This window comes from Trachymyrmex cornetzi, unplaced genomic scaffold (assembly GCF_001594075.2).
Source record: "Trachymyrmex cornetzi isolate Tcor2-1 unplaced genomic scaffold, Tcor1.1 scaffold503, whole genome shotgun sequence".
Taxonomy (NCBI): Eukaryota; Metazoa; Arthropoda; class Insecta; order Hymenoptera; family Formicidae; genus Trachymyrmex; species Trachymyrmex cornetzi.
The window spans coordinates 37,612-56,175 of NW_017299811.1; the positions used below are offsets into that span (position 1 = coordinate 37,612).

Here is an 18,564-nt window from a genome sequence, read left to right on the forward strand (position 1 = left end):
TATTGTATAATCCCCTCTTTATATTAAACTGGTGTTAAATATCTTAGCTCCTAATGGCACGTTATTATATAAATCATAAATTACTACACAGGCGCAAGCAAGCCTCGCGGAATCCAGTAGAAAATTGGACTTACTCAGATTGTCCCTCGAGCTCAGAAGGCAAGAGTTACCTCCCGACAGCGGTACCGCAGCTCAGTTAAAGAGAGAATTAGCTAGCGTTCAGTCAGCTAGTCCAGTTCCTGTTACATATACATCATTACAACCGTTTCGCGGTCCTTTGGAGGGTAAAGCTACTGTACCAGCTTCAGTATCGAGATGCGCAGCTGTCACAGGACAATTAGAGGTATATTGAAGAACATTACAGATAATTGACTGATCAACGGTATTATTTTTTTGTACTACATGTTGCGATGTGTTTAGGTAAGATTAATGGGATGTCAAGACTTAGCAGAAGAAGTGCCTGGGCGTACGAGGAGGGAACACCCTGCTAGTCCTGATTTACGTAGCTTCGTTAAAGGTGTTACAGGACGTAGCTCAAGCAAATCATATAGCGTGAAAGATGAAACAAGCAGTAAGTTTTCGATATTTTGAGAATAACATCAATATCTTTGAATTCTTTAATTAATTATCTTTAATTAATTATCATATTTCAGATGATATTATGGCAGTTATAAAATTGGATAACCAAACCGTAGGACAAACTAGTTGGCGTCCATGTTCCCAACAAGCTTGGGACCAAAGGTAATAGTAATTAATAATGCATTAACTCAATTATGTGAATAATTCGATTGTGCATTTTGTGTATTCAATAAAAATTTTTAGGTTTTCTATTGAGCTTGATAAATCAAGAGAACTTGAAATAGGCATTTATTGGAAAGATTGGAGATCTCTTTGTGCGGTTAAGTTTTTACGTTTAGAAGAATTTATTGATGACGTTCGACACGGCATGGCTTTACAGTTGGAACCGCAAGGCCTTCTGTTCGCAGAAATAAAATTTCTAAATCCGATGATATCGCGAAAGCCTAAATTACAGCGTCAACGCAAAATCTTTAAGCAGCAAGTGAAAAATTTCCCAAGAGCAAATCAAATGAATATAAATGTTGCGACGTGGGGTAGGCTGCTTAAACGTTCGGCGCCTTCATTGCACAATTCCAGAAGCTCAGAAAGTCCACCGTCAGGTAAAGATTAAAATTCGTCTACGTAAAATGCATAGTCTTGCCAAGAGTTTAACCAATATATTTTGATTTGCAGGACCACAACCGTTGCAACTTGTGTTTGATACCTCAGTAGAAGATAAGCCTGAAACTCCTGGCGAAGTGCCCGATCCGGAGAAAGGTGGATTGGGTGGCGCACGGCCTTTAGGTATGTCAACATCGAGTAGTAGTCCAACTCTGCCACGTCCTCCGGAGCATCCTCCTCCACCGCCACCAACTGCGACAAAAAAACCTACGCCTGCACCTACACCACCTCCCAAACTGGATCAAGAAGTAAGTCTTTGTATATACGTATTTCTGTATATATCATTATTTTTAAATGAAAATGCTCTATATATTGATACACGATAATATTGTTTGTTAGAAATGTTGTTTATTGCATTATATGTATTTGTCAATCTTTGCTTTTGATGTAAAGATATATAAGATTGCTAATGTCGCAAATTGTTATGTAATTGTTATAAGTTTATACTATTATATGATACGTGTATGGAGAGTTTTCATTATGTTACGAATACATATAATTTATTATTCTCATTTCTCTATGATATGTCTACTTTTAATCACTTTACAAGAAGATTGTAACAATGTATTAGAATTTCAAGGCTGGGAATCTTGGTTATGGGACAAAATAGTTTATAAAATAAATGTGTGATAAATAGATACATTTTCTAAAAAATTATAATTCTAATGGATGTGTATATATTTTGATGGGGCATGTTATTAGATATATTATGTATTTCTGTAATTATAAAAAGGTAGTGTTAGTTTAATTTGCACTTGCTTTAAAAGAATATCTTGTAGTCATTTCACACTTCTTTTATTAAATGGATATATAGTTTCTTGTTTTCTGGCAACTACATATATGTATATATGTATGTTATATGAATTATTTTACAATAAATATAATATAATTTTATTTTCTCGCATAGTCGGTTAAAGCAATATATATTTACACTGTCTTTTCAATTTTTCGAAAACAAAAATTTAAACTCCCTATTATGATAAATCATAAGCCATTGTAAAATATATATTTCGAAATTCAAATTATATATTAAAGATAATAGCTATGCATGCTTCAGTCTAAATAATTTCGATGCGCAATCTAAAATTTGCTGCAGTCAATAAAGAATTAGAGCTAAAGAGACAGCAATGTAGTTACAGAGTGCATTAAGGGAGTTTGATTTTCTGCACAACGAGGAAAAGGGCGGGCCTCAGGGTGCAAATTTGAGGCCCCTTGTGACAGAGCCCCGCCCTGTGCTGATTGCACCACCCTCTCCACGCACACCCTCGCCCCAACCTGTCGTCGAGTTTCCTGAGGATGAGGTACATACCCTCCATGTACACACAGCATTGCTTTGCTTGCTTTAGTATGTTGCATGTAAATATTGAAGAAAGAAATATAATTTCTTGTAATGCTCTCTTTATCTTATAATGTAAATTATTTCATTTTTATCTTTATAAATTATCATCATATATATATATATTTTTATCTTTTAATCTTTACTCTTTCTCCGAATCTTTCTATGCATTGCATGTATTTTTAATTATTTTATAGTATACGCTACATAGACAAAATTAATAATCACACGAAAATTTTAATAATTAAAATATTACAGCCTAACCTGCCATTGTAAGATCTAGGACACATCTTCAAAATGTCTTATTCTTATGATATACTAACATATAATTCTCTTATATACAGTAATTATTCTTAATATAATAAATAACTTAACAATAATAATGCATTAAAACATTCATTTATGTAATAAATACTATTTTATAACTAGCTATTTCAACTATAACTTTGTCTTTCAGGTTGTATATGAAATGCCAATTAGACCTCTTCAATATAGAGATAGTGCCTATGAGTCAAGAAGGCATTCTCAGCTCACTGGTATGACCTTGGAGAATTTCAGACTACTCTCCGTACTCGGTCGTGGACATTTCGGCAAAGTAATACTATCGCAATATAGAAATACGGGAGAGTACTTCGCAATTAAAGCCTTGAAGAAAGGAGATATTATAGCCAGAGATGAAGTGGAGTCATTGCTTTCTGAAAAGAGAATATTCGAAGTAGCAAACACGACGCGTCATCCTTTCCTCGTTAATTTATTTGCGTGCTTTCAAACTGAGGTACGGATAATAGTTCTTTACTCTAGTATTTTTAATACATTCTTATAAGATAGAAGAGAATGAGAAAAATAAATTCTTTTTAGGCACACGTATGTTTTGTAATGGAATATGCAGCTGGCGGTGATCTTATGATGCATATACATGCTGATGTTTTCGGAGAGCCACGCGCTGTGTTCTATTCCGCTTGTGTAGTTCTCGGATTGCAATATTTACACGAAAATCGTATTATTTACAGGTATATAATGGGTATATAAGTAATTCAATAATATATATTTTTATAGTTTATATATTTCATAGTGTATTTTATTTGCAGAGACTTGAAGTTAGATAATCTACTATTAGATACAGAAGGTTACGTTAAAATCGCAGACTTTGGTTTATGTAAAGAAGGTATGGGATTTGGAGACAGAACAGGTACTTTCTGCGGTACTCCTGAATTCTTAGCGCCCGAAGTGCTGACGGAGACTTCTTATACACGAGCTGTAGATTGGTGGGGTCTTGGAGTCTTAATATTTGAAATGTTGGTTGGAGAGGTAATTTTATTTTTTTTATATAGTATGTAATTGGTCTTAAATATATTTATATTGGATATTAAATAAAAATGTATTTCAGTCCCCTTTCCCAGGTGATGATGAAGAAGAAGTATTTGATTCTATTGTAAATGACGAAGTACGATATCCAAGATTCCTTTCTTTGGAAGCAATTGCAATCATGAGAAGAGTAAGTATCTTTATTTTACTACTTTTTTTGTTTCACTATATAAAACTTATCCACGTATATTTTCTGTAACAGTTACTCAGAAAGAATCCAGAAAGGAGATTAGGTAGCAGTGAAAGAGACGCCGAAGATGTTAAGAAACAAGCATTTTTCAGACATATAGCTTGGGATGATTTACTCCTAAGACGCGTGAAACCACCTTTTGTACCAGTAATTGTAAGTATTAATTTATTAATTCAAATTTGAACATATAAGAGAGAAAGAAATTACATCTATTTTGTCATGGATAAATTTTAAATATCACACAGTTGAAATGTCAGAAGTAAATTAGATATTTTTTTAAACGTAATATTTGCATGGAAATATTTCTGTTATTAGCATTCAGTGGAAGATGTAAGTAATTTCGATGAAGAGTTTACATCAGAGAAGCCACAACTAACGCCTCCAAAAGATCCTCGGCCTCTTAGCGACCTAGAACAGAGTCTATTTAAAGACTTTACTTATATGGCTGATTGGTGCTAGCCGTAATAATTAATAGAGATATTAATTACTACGATTAGTTTATGTTGATGTATATTTGAGAAAATATCAACGTAATGAAGAAAAAGTTGCTTTATGCTATGAAATCGCGCAGTCGGTGGTATTTACGCGCGTTTGTTTATCTGAGCAATATGTATCATCATATGTCATACATCATGTATAGATTTTTTATTTTGGATACTATGTTAATGATCACAGTAGGCACATTTACGAGAGAAATTTTTCAACCAAAGTGGTGTGTACATGAATGCAGCTCCATAAGTCGAGATCTATTTATTAGTGAGACTAACATCTCATCTAACTTCTCGAGTATAACTAGATGAATCGTAACTGTTGATGGTCATTGGATAACTGATCAGTCGTATAACCAATCTCAAACATCATCTTGAAATTAATCAAAGACATCCTGAATGTCTTCTGTTTGAACTAAAGTAATCGGTATGGCAAAGATAAAATCCATATTTGTCTCTATATTATTTGAATATTCCAAAAAACCATCTGTCATTTTTGAACACTAATTTCTTCACTTTGTTACAACGATTATCAAGAGGCTAAAAACTTAAAAGATCTATATATCTTCTATTTGATACACGTTCTCAATTGCTAATGCGGACGGATATAATTCTGGTGCTCTCGATTGCTCATTGTTTAGCGAATGGCTTCGCTAAGAATTCCTAAACAAGGTATCTTCTCATAGATTGTGAGTCTCTGTTGTAAGTGGCCCTCATGGTATCCGCCATGTTCATCAGTAAGCTGGGTTAGAAGAATTTGAAACAAATGTTTTCTTATCATGAGTTGGGTTGTTCCCAGCACTTTCGGTTGCACGTATAGAAAGTTCGGGAACAGTGAAAAAATTGTCCATCCATAAGAGAAAGTTTCTTTTTTCTTTTTTAGTTATTGATTTTTTGGTTATTTGATTGTCTGAATTTCGAAGATATAAACATGGTAATACAATAATAATCATAAAATTGAAAACGCTTTTTGTAGCGCAACAATATATTAGCTAAAAATTCACCAAAAATGAGTTAACTCATTTCAGTTTTTGATCTTTCTTGGTACAAATTGTATGTTCAGATGGACCTCTTGCATAGACATTCCAGTCACAAATCCTGGATAGCTGTTCTGAAGAAGAATCATCTTGTATGACGAATGCAACTTAGTTCATTGCCTTAGAAATCTGCTTTTTTTAAGATTGCCCTTGTAATTTGACTCTGGCAGTTCTTCAGACGCTACAATTGCGTCAGAATCTTTCTAACTTTTTGGTTTCCCAAAGTACGCTTTTTTCTGTTTAGCCCTCATGGTAAATTAGAATGTTTTTGAAAATGTACTGAATGCTAGGAATTATATGGTGTTAATTATTTGTAAGGGACAATGCGAAAATATATACTAAAGTTTTCAGATAATAACATTCATCAAGAATCATCTTGTAGTGCGAAGTTCGCTTTAGAAACTTCTTTTATCGAATCTCAGGTTTTCCGCTAATGTTATGAGTTGTATGTACATTTTTAGTAAATAGTTGATATACATGAATTTACAATTTCTGGTTTGATACAAAGTAATATTGTATGAATTTATGATCATATTTTTAAAAGTTAAGAGGTTCCAATCAATTCAGGTAAAGAAAAAAGCGAATGAAGCCTATTAATCTTTCGACAAAGAAGTTTTTTTCGCATATAACTGAGAATAATTTTAGATTACATTTGCAAAAGTGATCTCCAGACACTCCTGTTGCTAGTATTAAATATGTATGGATATCCTTTTGCGTGAAGATATATATTATTTTCAACGTTTCGTTATCTATATATTGCTAATTATGTACAATAATACATGCAATATTACTCAAAGATTTTATATATCCTTATGGAACTTAAAGGATAATCATAATAATAACAAAAATATTAACATTCATTAAGAAAGCATAAAATAAATCAAAATGTAGCTATACTTGCTCATGCTCATGTGATAAAGAATTGAAATTGAAATGGCGCTTTGTATGTGCAACAACAATGATCATTTTGACAGTAATATTTAACGCTTCGATTAAACTAATTATATATTGTCCGTTATGATAATTGAAAATTTAGTCCATGTATAGCTAATTTTGCAAGATTGACGTTAGACACACATACGAGCCCTATGACATCATGTGAAGCAGCACATTAATATTATATATCAAAGTCCTTTAGGTTCGTTTAACATGTATCCTAATTACTATATTTCATTATCTTGATTATGTACATTCATATTCTAGTTTATAAGACATTTTTACTAGTTCATGTGCTTCATATCATGTATATATAAATATATAACCAAAAGTGTCGAAAGAAAAATGAATGATATTTCTATGTTCAATAGTTATTCGTGTAGTATTGTACGATCAATTTTAATTAACTTTACAACAAATTATTATTGTAAGACGTGTCCACGTTTTACTATGAACATACTTGAACATCTTTTAAGATTCTGTTTTAATTTTTGCGGAGAATATGATTTGACAGCTGTGTAATATTGAAGTAGCTATTAGATTTTACTTACGAAAAATTTTTTAATTAATTTTTCTTCTAATTATTACGGAACTCTTCTTTACAGATGCTATTACCTACATATTGTAACTTTAGTATTTAATAATTAATCCTTTATAAGATTTCATTTCTTTCTGTAGAAGTTCCACACATACACAATCTAATTAAAGGTAACCCATGATACATTTCACCCATCTCTTAAAAGGTGCCTACAATAATCGAACAATTTTTGATATGTAATATGCAATAGAACTAGAAAAATTACTGGCTATTATAGTAAGAAGTAATCCGATATTGTATATAATCTTTTCGACTTGTCATTTATCTCTATATGTATGTTTTAGAATTAAAATTGAAGATTGAACTACAGACTTTATAACGATGCAAATAAAATATTTCAAATAGAACTTGGTAAATGTATAATTTGATTATGATATAGTTCATTTAATTTTATTGTAGATTTGTTCAATTTGTCATACTATAAAATTAAAATATAGTTAAATCTGATTTTGTTAATTATAAATATTGATTGCTGAAGTATTATTATCTATGTTAGTGAGATTTATCAAGTTTTATTTTCAATATTGCTCTTTTTAATATTAATAAGGCGTAAATATGTAATGACCAGAATTACTTGTGAATTTACCTTGTGAAATTACCTTTTCAATATTGAATATTATCATGAAAAGTTAACCGTGTCATTAGTGATAGATTCGAGTATCTCGAGATCTAGTTGCCTTACTGCAATTATAAATTTATATACACACACACATATATAACTATTTTGGTATCTATTTTATATATAATTCTTATACAAGCAGGACGAGTTCAGATCTGTAGAAAAATATTTTAGGTTATTCCTAAAATATTTTCGGATCTTGAACATAATATACGACAGTGGAAGATAATTTGAAAGATATGACTAATTTTTAATATGCCTGTTTTCTATTAATGTATATAAAGTTTTAAATCCGACTTTTTTGATATTATACGACTCTGAAGTAAATATAAAATTTATGAAAATTTACGTGACAACGCATTTAGTAGTAAAACAGGCAGAAAAAAATATAATATTGTAATTTGTAAAGCAATTTGAAATGGATCTTGCATGGGAGAAAACCCTAATCTTTCATTAATTTAATAATAAAATTATTTACATCTCGCGAAAAATAACATTCTAGATTCTAGATGTCCATTGACGTGTATGTTATTTTTGTATTTTACATAGCTGAAAAAAGCTATGCAATATCATTCTTTTTACGCTACTTCCAACTGCCGAAGTCTACAATCTTTGAAAACTTCATTTTTTAAAACGATTTTAAATGATAAAAATATTTTTACATCAAATCATATCGTTTTGTATTTTCCGTTTTACAATGTGTAACTTGGTATACGTTAGAAGATGGCATCGTGTGTGAACAAATTACTTTTTCCACTGATATTATACGCAGCTCTTTACAGAGAAAGAATTAAATTATTTAATGATTTTATGGAACATATGTATGGTCCAAAATGCGATAATTTAAAATTTTTATGTACATATATACAAACATCCTATGGTGTTTTGTAGATAGATTTACTCTTGATTTATAAAGATTTATTAGATTATTATTTCGTTATACGTATTTTTTATATATAACATAATTACATAAAAATTACTATAGATATAAGTTTGGTTAAAATGTTCGCTATGTTTATCATTAGTTTTATAATAAGGAAATTTATGTGCCTCGTATTTTGTAGTGTCTACTAATAATACATGGCTAGAGATGAAAATTTTTTTTAATTAATTTATTTGATTCATATATTTGCAGTGGCAGCTTATCACATATCACTTTAAACAATTATGCAATCCTTAGAAGTATTCTTAAAATCCGCATTATATATGTGAATTACTTTAAAAAATAAATATTAAAAATATACATCTCCCTATTTTTAAATGCACCTTTTCTAATAAACATGGTTTACTTTTTTATTGCAACGAAAATTATTTTATTATGTTCAACAAGAAAAATTATAATATATTCATATTGGAAGGTTTACTTCCAACGTGTCAGTACTTTAGTGTTTAACTGTTATGTGTTTGATACATAAGCTGTAAGGTGTGTAACAAAAAAAGATAAATACCAATACATAGACAACAGGCATAGATGAGATCAAAATTATAAATTAAGTAAAAGAAAAGTATCATAATATCTTTACACTGGAATGTCCAATATTTAAAGAGTCTGTAGTATTCAAATCGATTTGTTCGCTAGTTTCGTTAGTAGAACTTAAAGTCTTCGCTAATTCATATAAATTTGATGTATTCCTTCGAATTTCACTTTCCAAGTTGAGTATTTTTTCAGCTTTTTCTTTTTGTTGTTTACTCGTTTCTGGTGTAGCTGGTTTTGAGAGACCAGTGGTCACTGTATAGAAAACACTGCTACTATCTTCCGATTTAAATACGAATGTCAATCTGTTGAATCAAATTTGGTTACTTAGAAATATAATATATATTCATTATAAGGCCAGTTCTTTTTTAGAATGAATTTTTTTTAGAAAGAAAGAGAAGAAAGATGAATCGTGTAAGAAGTTCAACTAAAAATAACAGAAATAGAACCACGTTACAGAAATATCAAAGATACGTGAAAATGAAGAATGAAATAAAATCACAAAATTACCGTTTATTTTGCAATAATTGTTGCATTTTCTCAATCTTGTCCAAGCAGATGTTGTATTTCGTTGGCCAAGGCACATAGATCTCCACCTGAGAATTCTCCCTTTTCTTCACTTCGAAATAGATCACATCAAGTTCTTCGTTATATTTGTATTTGACATCCCAGTATCGTTTCACTGAAAAATTGTCGCAAGAATAGATTTCACGTCTACTACCCCTTTAAATTGAATACAATACCTTCGCATATTTCAATGTAGACATAAAAGGCGGTGCTCGTTTTTATCACGTCATTACAGCCAAGTTTGCACAGATGATAATACTGTAAGCGTACATTGAGAACGATTGCAAAATAATTTTACGTACAAAATATTTATACATACATAGGCATGCACATTCTCGGACTAAAAAGATCGCGCACATCTTTTTGGTTATCCGAATAAAATGATTACTCACGCTGGGATGGCATATGTCGTACATCTTTCTCGTGCGAGATGTAGGAGATGGTGGAATGCCCCGTTTTTTTCGGCGAGAAACTTACTTGTAGTTAATTGTCATCGCAGCTTGGGAAAAGAATATCAATGGGAACCAGCACATGTGTTCAATGCATTCCAATGACAAATAGTTCCAAGTTCCAACGTTCCAAGTTCCGAGTCGTTCTCACCCTCCACTATAATCTCTGGTTCACATCGTTCACATACTTTTTTTAACACTTGTTCCACAACTTCCACCAGTTCTACGGCCTCCACCAAAGACATAGAGAATGAACTACGCGATCCGTGCCTAAGTAGTGTATCAAATGTGGTCGATAATAATGAGAGAGAGGGACCGTGGGAGACGGTCAATCTTCCTCTCATTCTCTCTCTCATTACACCGTTGAATGGAAAGAGACAGAAATGGCTGTCTGTCACGGTCCCTCTCTCTCATCCCCATCGACCATCTTGACACACGGATCGCGCAGTCCATTCTCTTATGTCTTTGGCCTCCCCTAACCATCAATAATCTCCATTGCGGGATGAGTGTCCATCTGGCGTTTAAAGTCAGAAAAAATACACGACAAAAGCGTTATCTAAGGAGAGAACGACTTGCTTACCTTTCGAGTTGAAAGTTTCTCTTGATCGTGCAAGGATGTCGCCAGAATACACATCGAAGATATAACACAACAAAGATAGAACAAAACAAAATTAATATAGAAGGAAGTAAAACTTAAAACTCTCTATAAAGCTGGATTTATAGTTTGTCTAAAACGAAGTAGATTTTCTCGAATTTTCTTCATTATGAGTGAGAATGAGAAGCAAACAAAGCATCCTCGTCTCCATTCTTTTAAAAAGAGTCGAACATATACTCGTCACGTAAGGTCCATCCGCAGTGAGAACGTCATGGTTAAAGTACCAATATCACCAATACTCGGATTAAAATTATCTGGTCTGGAATTGAATTATTCTCCAATGTCTAACCGCGAGGAGAAGCCCCTTGTTGTGAAATGTTCAGAGATAAAACCTTCAAGTTCTTCGGTAGAAAAGAACGAATCCAAAGACTCAAAAAAACTAAAAAAGGATTCTGTAAATCAGGTTGAAGGCAATGAAACACTTGAAACGAGCATAACCATTGAAGAATTCACTCAATTGATTGATGATGAATTAACGAAAATGGAAGAGGCTGTTCTAAGTGAGTTCGATGTCTGTTTACTACATTCAGTCTTGATATTCTTTTAAAGAAGAAAAAGGATTTTTTTTTCAGAACTCACTGCAAAAGCTGTTGCAAATAAATGGTATCCATACGAAAACACCGATACATATGCAGGAAAGATGACACAATTCTATCTTCAAGCTCTATCTAATGCAATACATCGTGAAACTGAAGTTTTCAAATTTCTCTTTATAGCTAAAAGTCTTCATGAAGAAATTGATTGCAGAAAAACAAACATAGTATGGAAGAAGTTAAACGTTATAATCCCTATGTGCTCTCAATTTGTTGAACTTATTCAAGTTGCTCATGATATTGCCTTTTATTTGAGATATGGGCCAGAGTCACTTTTTTCCTATTTAAAATGTTTTGAAAGACTCAAATCTTACATCAAATTAACTCCTCTGAAGGAAGGTCATAAGCTCTGGGAGAATAACTAACATAAATAACTGGCCTAATATAGATATACTTGCAGAAATTAACATATTGTCTGAATCGTCTCACGAGATATTAAAACAAATATTAAATTTCATAAGTCTCTTCCAAAGACCTATGAAATTTAATATTTGTCTGGAAGAAGTCATTTATCTATGATAAAAATATTTAAAATTAGATTTTTTATTCTCAGAACTATTCGTTTTATTCTCAGATAATAATCTCTATTTCAACAACCCCAATTACAGAAGAAATTGTAAAGACATCATTCATGAAAAATGGAGATTATACAGAACTTTGCAGAATCAAGGTAGCGAAAGGAAAAATCATTGTTCAAATCTTGATTCTGCAATTCCTGTATAATTTCCGTTTCTCATTAACGATATCTTCTTTAATGAGAAGATATCACCCTTTGAATTTAGAATAAGGAAACAACATGGCCGTTCTTGAGATTGAACTTCCATCGTAATTTAAAAGAGGCCTTTATTCTAGAAAAAGACTGAAGGGAATTATACCAAGGAATCCTAGAAAACGGATTAAATTTATTTCAGTTAATGATATGTGATATTATATATATCAATAATATAGTTTATGTGAAAACGGACTTTAAATGAAACTGTATCTCCAATGACAAAAATACTTATTTTAATTTACTGTTTATTTTTAAAGATTTATATCTTACGTGTGTTGGTTTCTTTTCTTGTCCGTTCTACGAAATATATGTATTTAATAAAATAAGAATACTCTTATTCTGATTTTTTATTATGTTTATTTCTTTAAAAGTTACACTTGAGTTTCTTTTTTTCTTAGTCTATAAAGTATATTTTATGTTCCATTTAACAGATATAAAATAATGAAGATGAAAACAAATACTAATTTATTCATGTAGCCGTATCAAATAAAGCAGATCCTTGTATTTTTCATAATAAAAAGATAAAACAATGAGAAGATTGTTTTATTGGAAATCATCCAATGCATTGTAATGTACATTAATTTTTGGCCAATAAACTAACTTAACTATAGTTTATTAGAATTATAGAGAATCAATTAAATGACTATAGAATTAGTTATAAAAGTGTAGCAACTGTAAAAAATATATATGCCACAATAAACTCGAATGTTGTTCATCTTATAAAAAGAAGTAATTTGTATATTGTTGGTATGTATATATCAATCTAAAATACATCTCTTCTACATATATAAGAGGTCAAAGATAAAATACTTCAATGTAATCTCAAATGTGATGTTTATTGCCTAAATGATATAAAATACGATATAAATAATAACTGTCGCCCTATACGTTTATTAACGATACAACATTTAACATTTCTTATTGTTAAGTACGCATAGAAAAACATTTTCTACGTTAATAAAATAAATCTTTAGCGTTATTTATCATACAATTAGCACCGAATTGTCAAAAATTTTATGCGTAAAATGCTAATGTATGAACAACGTAGTATATACAACGATGGCGATGTCGTAAATACAGACAGAAATCGTGAAGACAGATAGAAATCGTACATATCGTGAAACGTATAAAAAAATTTGTTCTGTAAATTAAAAATATATTTTGCGATTTCTATTGTGATAGGTGTATATAAGCGTAATATTAAACATCTTTAAATTACGCTCTGCAGCTTACAAAATATATTTCTATATGTAAATAAAGTACATAAAAAATAGGTTTATTTTATATACAAAACTGAAGTTAAACTTGAGCATTTTGACTGAAATGAGGAATGACAATATCATCAAATAATTTATTTTAAACATAAAAAATAAATTATTTAATAAACTTATTATTAAAGAAACGAGATTTGAATCACACACAATAAAATTTTCATGAAGAAATCGTATCTGAAACATTCACAATTTTTATTATCAGATTTGAATAATTTTTATTATCAGATTTTCTGTGTGTTATAAACAATAAGATCCTGCGAAATAAGAACAATTTAAGAGAAAAATAATTTTAAAAAAATTATTTTGTGTATAAAAAAGTCTTTAACGTAGGTGCAATTGTTGGCGAAAATCATGTACATAGATCTTCGTTTCCGTCATTTTTGAAAGAATTGCCAGAGATACTGTCGGTCTCTAAAGCTTCTTAGGATCTAAGTTTTCTTATATTTCGTGCAGTCGAATAAGCGTGAGCGACGCTATCTAGAATAACGAATTAGGCTAGTTACAGTTGGGCCGATCCTCGCCATGCGGAATCAAAACCACACGTCGTGTCGGAGTCGGAATCGTTTTGCTGGACGCTACCAGACGCGATGGAGTTGGAGTTGATCGATGTCGTGGACGTTGGTCGACGCTGAACAGTCCGGTTCGGTCGGTTCATCTTACCCTGTAGCAACGGAGTAGTTGGTTGACTGGCGACCTGCTGCCGCTCCTGTGATGAACCGAAATCCTGCGGCCGTCTGCTCCTGCGCTTCTTGATGGGCGCGTACTTCGGCGGTGGCATCAGCTTCTGCTCCAGCTTGCGACGAGAAACGTCACAGCGAAACACGCGAGAAATTAGAATGGACAGTAATATTGCATGTTGCGTTATTAATAATTCTATTAACCAATATGTGTAAAAGCATTTGCCTTTATTCTATTTATACGTTTCCATTAAATTTGTATAATTATATATTTCTATTATATATTCATATATATTTTTTATTAGATAGTGTAATATGTAATTATATTATACATATATATAGTGCATACTTTTTTGGGGATTTCAAGCAACGCGAACAGACCTATTTAATCAAAGAAACTAAATATGTACATTTTTCACTATGGAATTTATGCATTATCTTAATCTGTAACGTGTTCAATTCAATATATGACACATTGAACTCAAGAGAATAGTACCTGAACGTTATCGGCGGATCCCCACGATTTATGAATCTTCTCGTTGTTAGTTGTACTGCTGGTTGCCACACCCAGGAATTGGCTGAAGGCTTCCGTAGTACGTTTCACGCGAACGTTCAACGAGCCAATTCGTAGGAAACCAAGATCTTTCTCTGTGTATTCAATCAATCGCTCTGTTACGATGCTCTTGCAGTTGTCTTACTTATTACAACGTAACTTTTATAATGGAAGAATACAGTCGATCGACAGACTCGCGCATATATCTCTGATGACCATCTATATTTTTCTACGTTAATTAATTCTACAACGGAAATATAGTACTCTTCGATTATTATAAAATTAAAACTGATACTATACGATTATAAGCGGGGTTATTAATAAAACTATAAAATTGACGGAATGAAAAGGAAACTAATGCTCTGGTGTTAATGTCTATTTAGCTTGTATCTCATGCGCTAAGTTAGTCTCTAAAACGCTCTACTAAAACGCTCGGACACCAAAGGAATTATTTCTTACCTGCATGCTTTTTCCTTGCTTTTATTTCTGAAATAAAATAGAAAATCATTTGAAACTGTGTCTCGTACAGACAGCGAGAAAAAGGGAAGATTGATAAAAGAATATTGCAAGTGAGTTAGAACCGAATAAAAAGAAAAAGAAGCTATTTATTAAAAAATACGATATTAGGGGATATATTAATTATGGCTAATATACTTAATAAAGTCTAAAGAGAAGCAGCTTTATACGCAAAAAATTCTGTTAATAACAAATCTATAATTAAAAAGTAATCTTAACGTGTGTGTGTGTGTGTGTGTGTGTGTGTGTGTGTGTGTGTGTGTGTGTGTGTGTGTGTGTGTGTGTGTGTGTGTGGAAATGTTATTTCGTATAGTTAATAAACGTATAATTCGCGCAATATGGAATTAGATAGAAAGAATAGGGGAGTCAACGGGAAGTTAATAATACGGTTAAATAAGTTAGTATAAAAATTGAGTCTACTTTCCCTTTCGAAAATTACACGTCCTGTCATTGTTATCAGATATAATAATTATCCAGTGCGAATAAAACGTGATGCTGAGAATCGGCTGACGTGATGTGTATGTATGTGCTTCTCATGCTTACGTGTACATGCTCTATTTAAGTTATAACACATATTACACACACACACACACACTCTCTCTCTCTCTCTCACTTATACAAAAACAATAATAAATAATAGCAGCGATGTGAAATGAAATATCTTATATAACAATAAAATAAATTAGGATGCAGGAGTAGAGAGTCTTATTATGTTTTAATTTGTATCAGCGCTTCATCGCTCATGTGACATAAAAAATTACAAGTTCAATTCCAAGATTAATTTCATTTCATATTGCCAGTTACATAACATTAATTTTCTACGACGACGATGTATTACTGCCACTTGAATAATTCATGTTTCATAGCTGTTGCGAAACGTATGATCAACATTTATCGATGAAAAGGAAACGGAATGTACACGTATGTTACGCACGAAAAGAGATTGTTTCGTTACCAGTAATTGATTATATATTAAATATTAATTTATGAAGTGAATATATGTTAGAAATGAATATTTATGCAGATCAACATAGAGTTGTTACTCGTGGAATAAGTACAAAGCTACTGTAAACTCTTTCAACATTAACACATTTTCGACATTTCAGACGTTTAGCAGGGGAACAGTGATGAACGAACATTGCTCGTAAAGCGCCAGAAGCAAAACGGGTTCGTGTTCAACGCTCGCTTCTTTCGGCAAATGATATCTTCGGGCGAGTCTCCGGAGCGTACATACATTCGCGCAGCGAGACCCGTGAAACTTCGAGATACTCACGTCAGAAGTGCAGAAAAGTGACAGTCATACGTTACTCTAAGGTGCGCCTACGTACTTTAATCTGGCGACACACAAGCGCTTTACTACTTTAGCGGAGGTGTGCTTCTGAACTTGCCTGAGTGTAGCGGCAGCAGTAATCCCTATAACAGAAGAATACTTCCAGAGCCCCGAAATACTCACCGAAGAGCGAGCCCGTAACCATTCTCCATTCCAACTATTTCGAATACCGCGTCACGTCATGCCTGACCTACGTCTACATACCTAATAAATCTAAAGAGGCGTCTAAAGCGATAGAAAGATATCCTAGATATCCTAGCTCGAGGATGCATTATTATCTACGCAGTATTGTTGGTAACGGTATATATTGAGAGTTAATCATAGCAGAGTAATACCATGGCAAGGATGTTAATAGACGTGCGAAATTTAGCGATATGCAGAAGTAGCGATGTTAAGATAGAGTCCAGATGTAAGCACGCGGAGTATCTATAGTCTGAGAATACTAGCTTGCAGGGTACTAACAATATCGTTGCCGCATCATATGCGATCTTCGAGAATTAGGCGGAATCGGCTGTTAACGGACCGTGCTGGAGCGTGACAAGCAAACGTCACGAGTGGGAGAATGATGAACAATGATCGACACGGGATACACGGCGGAAAGCAACGGAACTTTGATGGGACTCACACTGACAAACGGTGTAAATTACAGTATACTACGAGGCGTAATTGGTTTTACGGCGGCGACGCAAGCGGTGGTTGGGGTGCGTTTGGCACGGGATCGGGGAATTCCTTTAAACAACTTTTCCAGACGGCGATTATGTCTTTTGTATTCACGTTATGCAAACTGCTTTCTTTCTACGGCCCGTTTTCATAGCGTGAGACGAACAATGTCTTATTTGATAGTAACATGCGAAAAAAAAGAAGATTCGTACAATATGTGAAGAAAAAAAAAGATTTTAATATCCCACGGTCAAACTTTCGCTGCAATTTCGCATATGTGAGACGGCGGGAAAAAAGGGAGGATTGGTATGAATAATTTATAAAACGTCGTCGTGATCTTGTTCGTCAACACGAAACGGGCTGTTTTTCTTAAATCGATAAACGAATGAAAATAACGTGTGCTGCATTCTCGAAGGCGGGCGAGAAGATTGCTTTGTACAGTTTACAGTTAAAGTTCTCAAAAATAGTCTTATAAATCGTATTTATAAAAGACGCCATTAATTCGTAATATGCGAATTGGAGATGTTAATATCATACATGAAAAGAACAGTTTTACTGAAATATTAAAAAATTTAACTAGATACACAAATCTGAAATTAATTTCGTTGGATCATCAAAATAATTATGTAAAATTTTTAAGCATGAGGATGATAATGCTGTAAAAAATTTTAACATTCTAAAAATTAATTTGAGCGTCTTACATAATTATTTTGACGGCCAAACAAAATTATTTTCAAATCTATATCTAGTTACATTTTTATTTCAGTAAAACTGTTCTTTTTGTATACTATTGAAGGAACTAATGCTAATTATGAAGAACATCTCAGAATATCCACGCAAACGCAACCCTTCGCAGATTATGTACAAAAGTTGCGTTTCGTTTCTCCCTCTCTCTCTCCCTCTATATATATATATAAAGTAGCGTTTTCCTTCATAAAGAGAATGTACTTACTGTGGAACGTGTCCTGGCTAACTGCCGCCTCTTGCGAGGCTAGATACTGTCTGGCCTTCCTACCGCTGTAGTCACGTATGTCCTGATTCGCGCCTGAAAATAGATTTTCAAAATCCGTCATTAAATGCGATCATTACGGAGTTTTTGTCATTTCACAGAGAAAATGCATACTCACCGTATACTTGAACTAAGAGATTGAATATGTTCTCGTGGCCGAATTGCATAGCGATATGCAAAGGTGTGTAGCCCTAAAATGCAATGACAATAATTTGACGTAGAGATCT

The 18,564-nt window shown here is 32.6% G+C and overlaps 3 protein-coding genes across 9 annotated transcripts in view; 1 reads left to right on the forward strand and 2 right to left on the reverse strand.

Moving 5' to 3' along the window:
• Nucleotides 1–7,506, forward strand: part of Pkn (serine/threonine-protein kinase N) — a 37,419-nt gene extending 29,913 nt beyond the window's left edge. For 2 of the 3 annotated variants that reach the window (XM_018514434.1, XM_018514431.1), the window contains exons 7-18: nt 92–343; nt 421–571; nt 654–741; nt 823–1,178; nt 1,252–1,487; nt 2,373–2,540; nt 3,033–3,350; nt 3,434–3,585; nt 3,664–3,883; nt 3,963–4,070; nt 4,143–4,283; nt 4,446–7,506. In XM_018514434.1, coding sequence (XP_018369936.1) covers nt 92–343; nt 421–571; nt 654–741; nt 823–1,178; nt 1,252–1,487; nt 2,373–2,540; nt 3,033–3,350; nt 3,434–3,585; nt 3,664–3,883; nt 3,963–4,070; nt 4,143–4,283; nt 4,446–4,589 — 2,334 coding nt within the window. In that variant the 3' untranslated portion in view covers nt 4,590–7,506. The remainder of the gene's footprint in view (nt 1–91; nt 344–420; nt 572–653; nt 742–822; nt 1,179–1,251; nt 1,488–2,372; nt 2,541–3,032; nt 3,351–3,433; nt 3,586–3,663; nt 3,884–3,962; nt 4,071–4,142; nt 4,284–4,445) is intronic. The other variant, XM_018514432.1, reaches the window with a different exon arrangement.
• Nucleotides 7,507–9,061: 1,555 nt separating this feature from the next.
• On the reverse strand, nt 9,062–10,313 carry LOC108765618 (uncharacterized). Its single transcript, XM_018514411.1, has 4 exons — nt 10,242–10,313; nt 10,026–10,107; nt 9,793–9,964; nt 9,062–9,587 (listed from the first exon to the last, which is right to left on the reverse strand). Exons 1-4 carry the CDS (start codon nt 10,263–10,265, stop codon nt 9,317–9,319), a joined length of 549 nt encoding a protein of 182 aa, XP_018369913.1. The 5' UTR covers nt 10,266–10,313; the 3' UTR covers nt 9,062–9,316.
• Nucleotides 10,314–13,830: 3,517 nt separating this feature from the next.
• Nucleotides 13,831–18,564, reverse strand: part of sowah (ankyrin repeat domain family member sosondowah) — a 278,269-nt gene continuing 273,535 nt past the window's right edge. For all 5 annotated transcript variants that reach the window (XM_018514425.1, XM_018514424.1, XM_018514423.1 and 2 more), the window contains 5 exons: nt 18,456–18,528; nt 18,281–18,373; nt 15,282–15,308; nt 14,766–14,917; nt 13,831–14,385 (listed from right to left, as the gene is read on the reverse strand). In XM_018514425.1, coding sequence (XP_018369927.1) covers nt 14,092–14,385; nt 14,766–14,917; nt 15,282–15,308; nt 18,281–18,373; nt 18,456–18,528 — 639 coding nt within the window. In that variant the 3' untranslated portion in view covers nt 13,831–14,091. The remainder of the gene's footprint in view (nt 14,386–14,765; nt 14,918–15,281; nt 15,309–18,280; nt 18,374–18,455; nt 18,529–18,564) is intronic.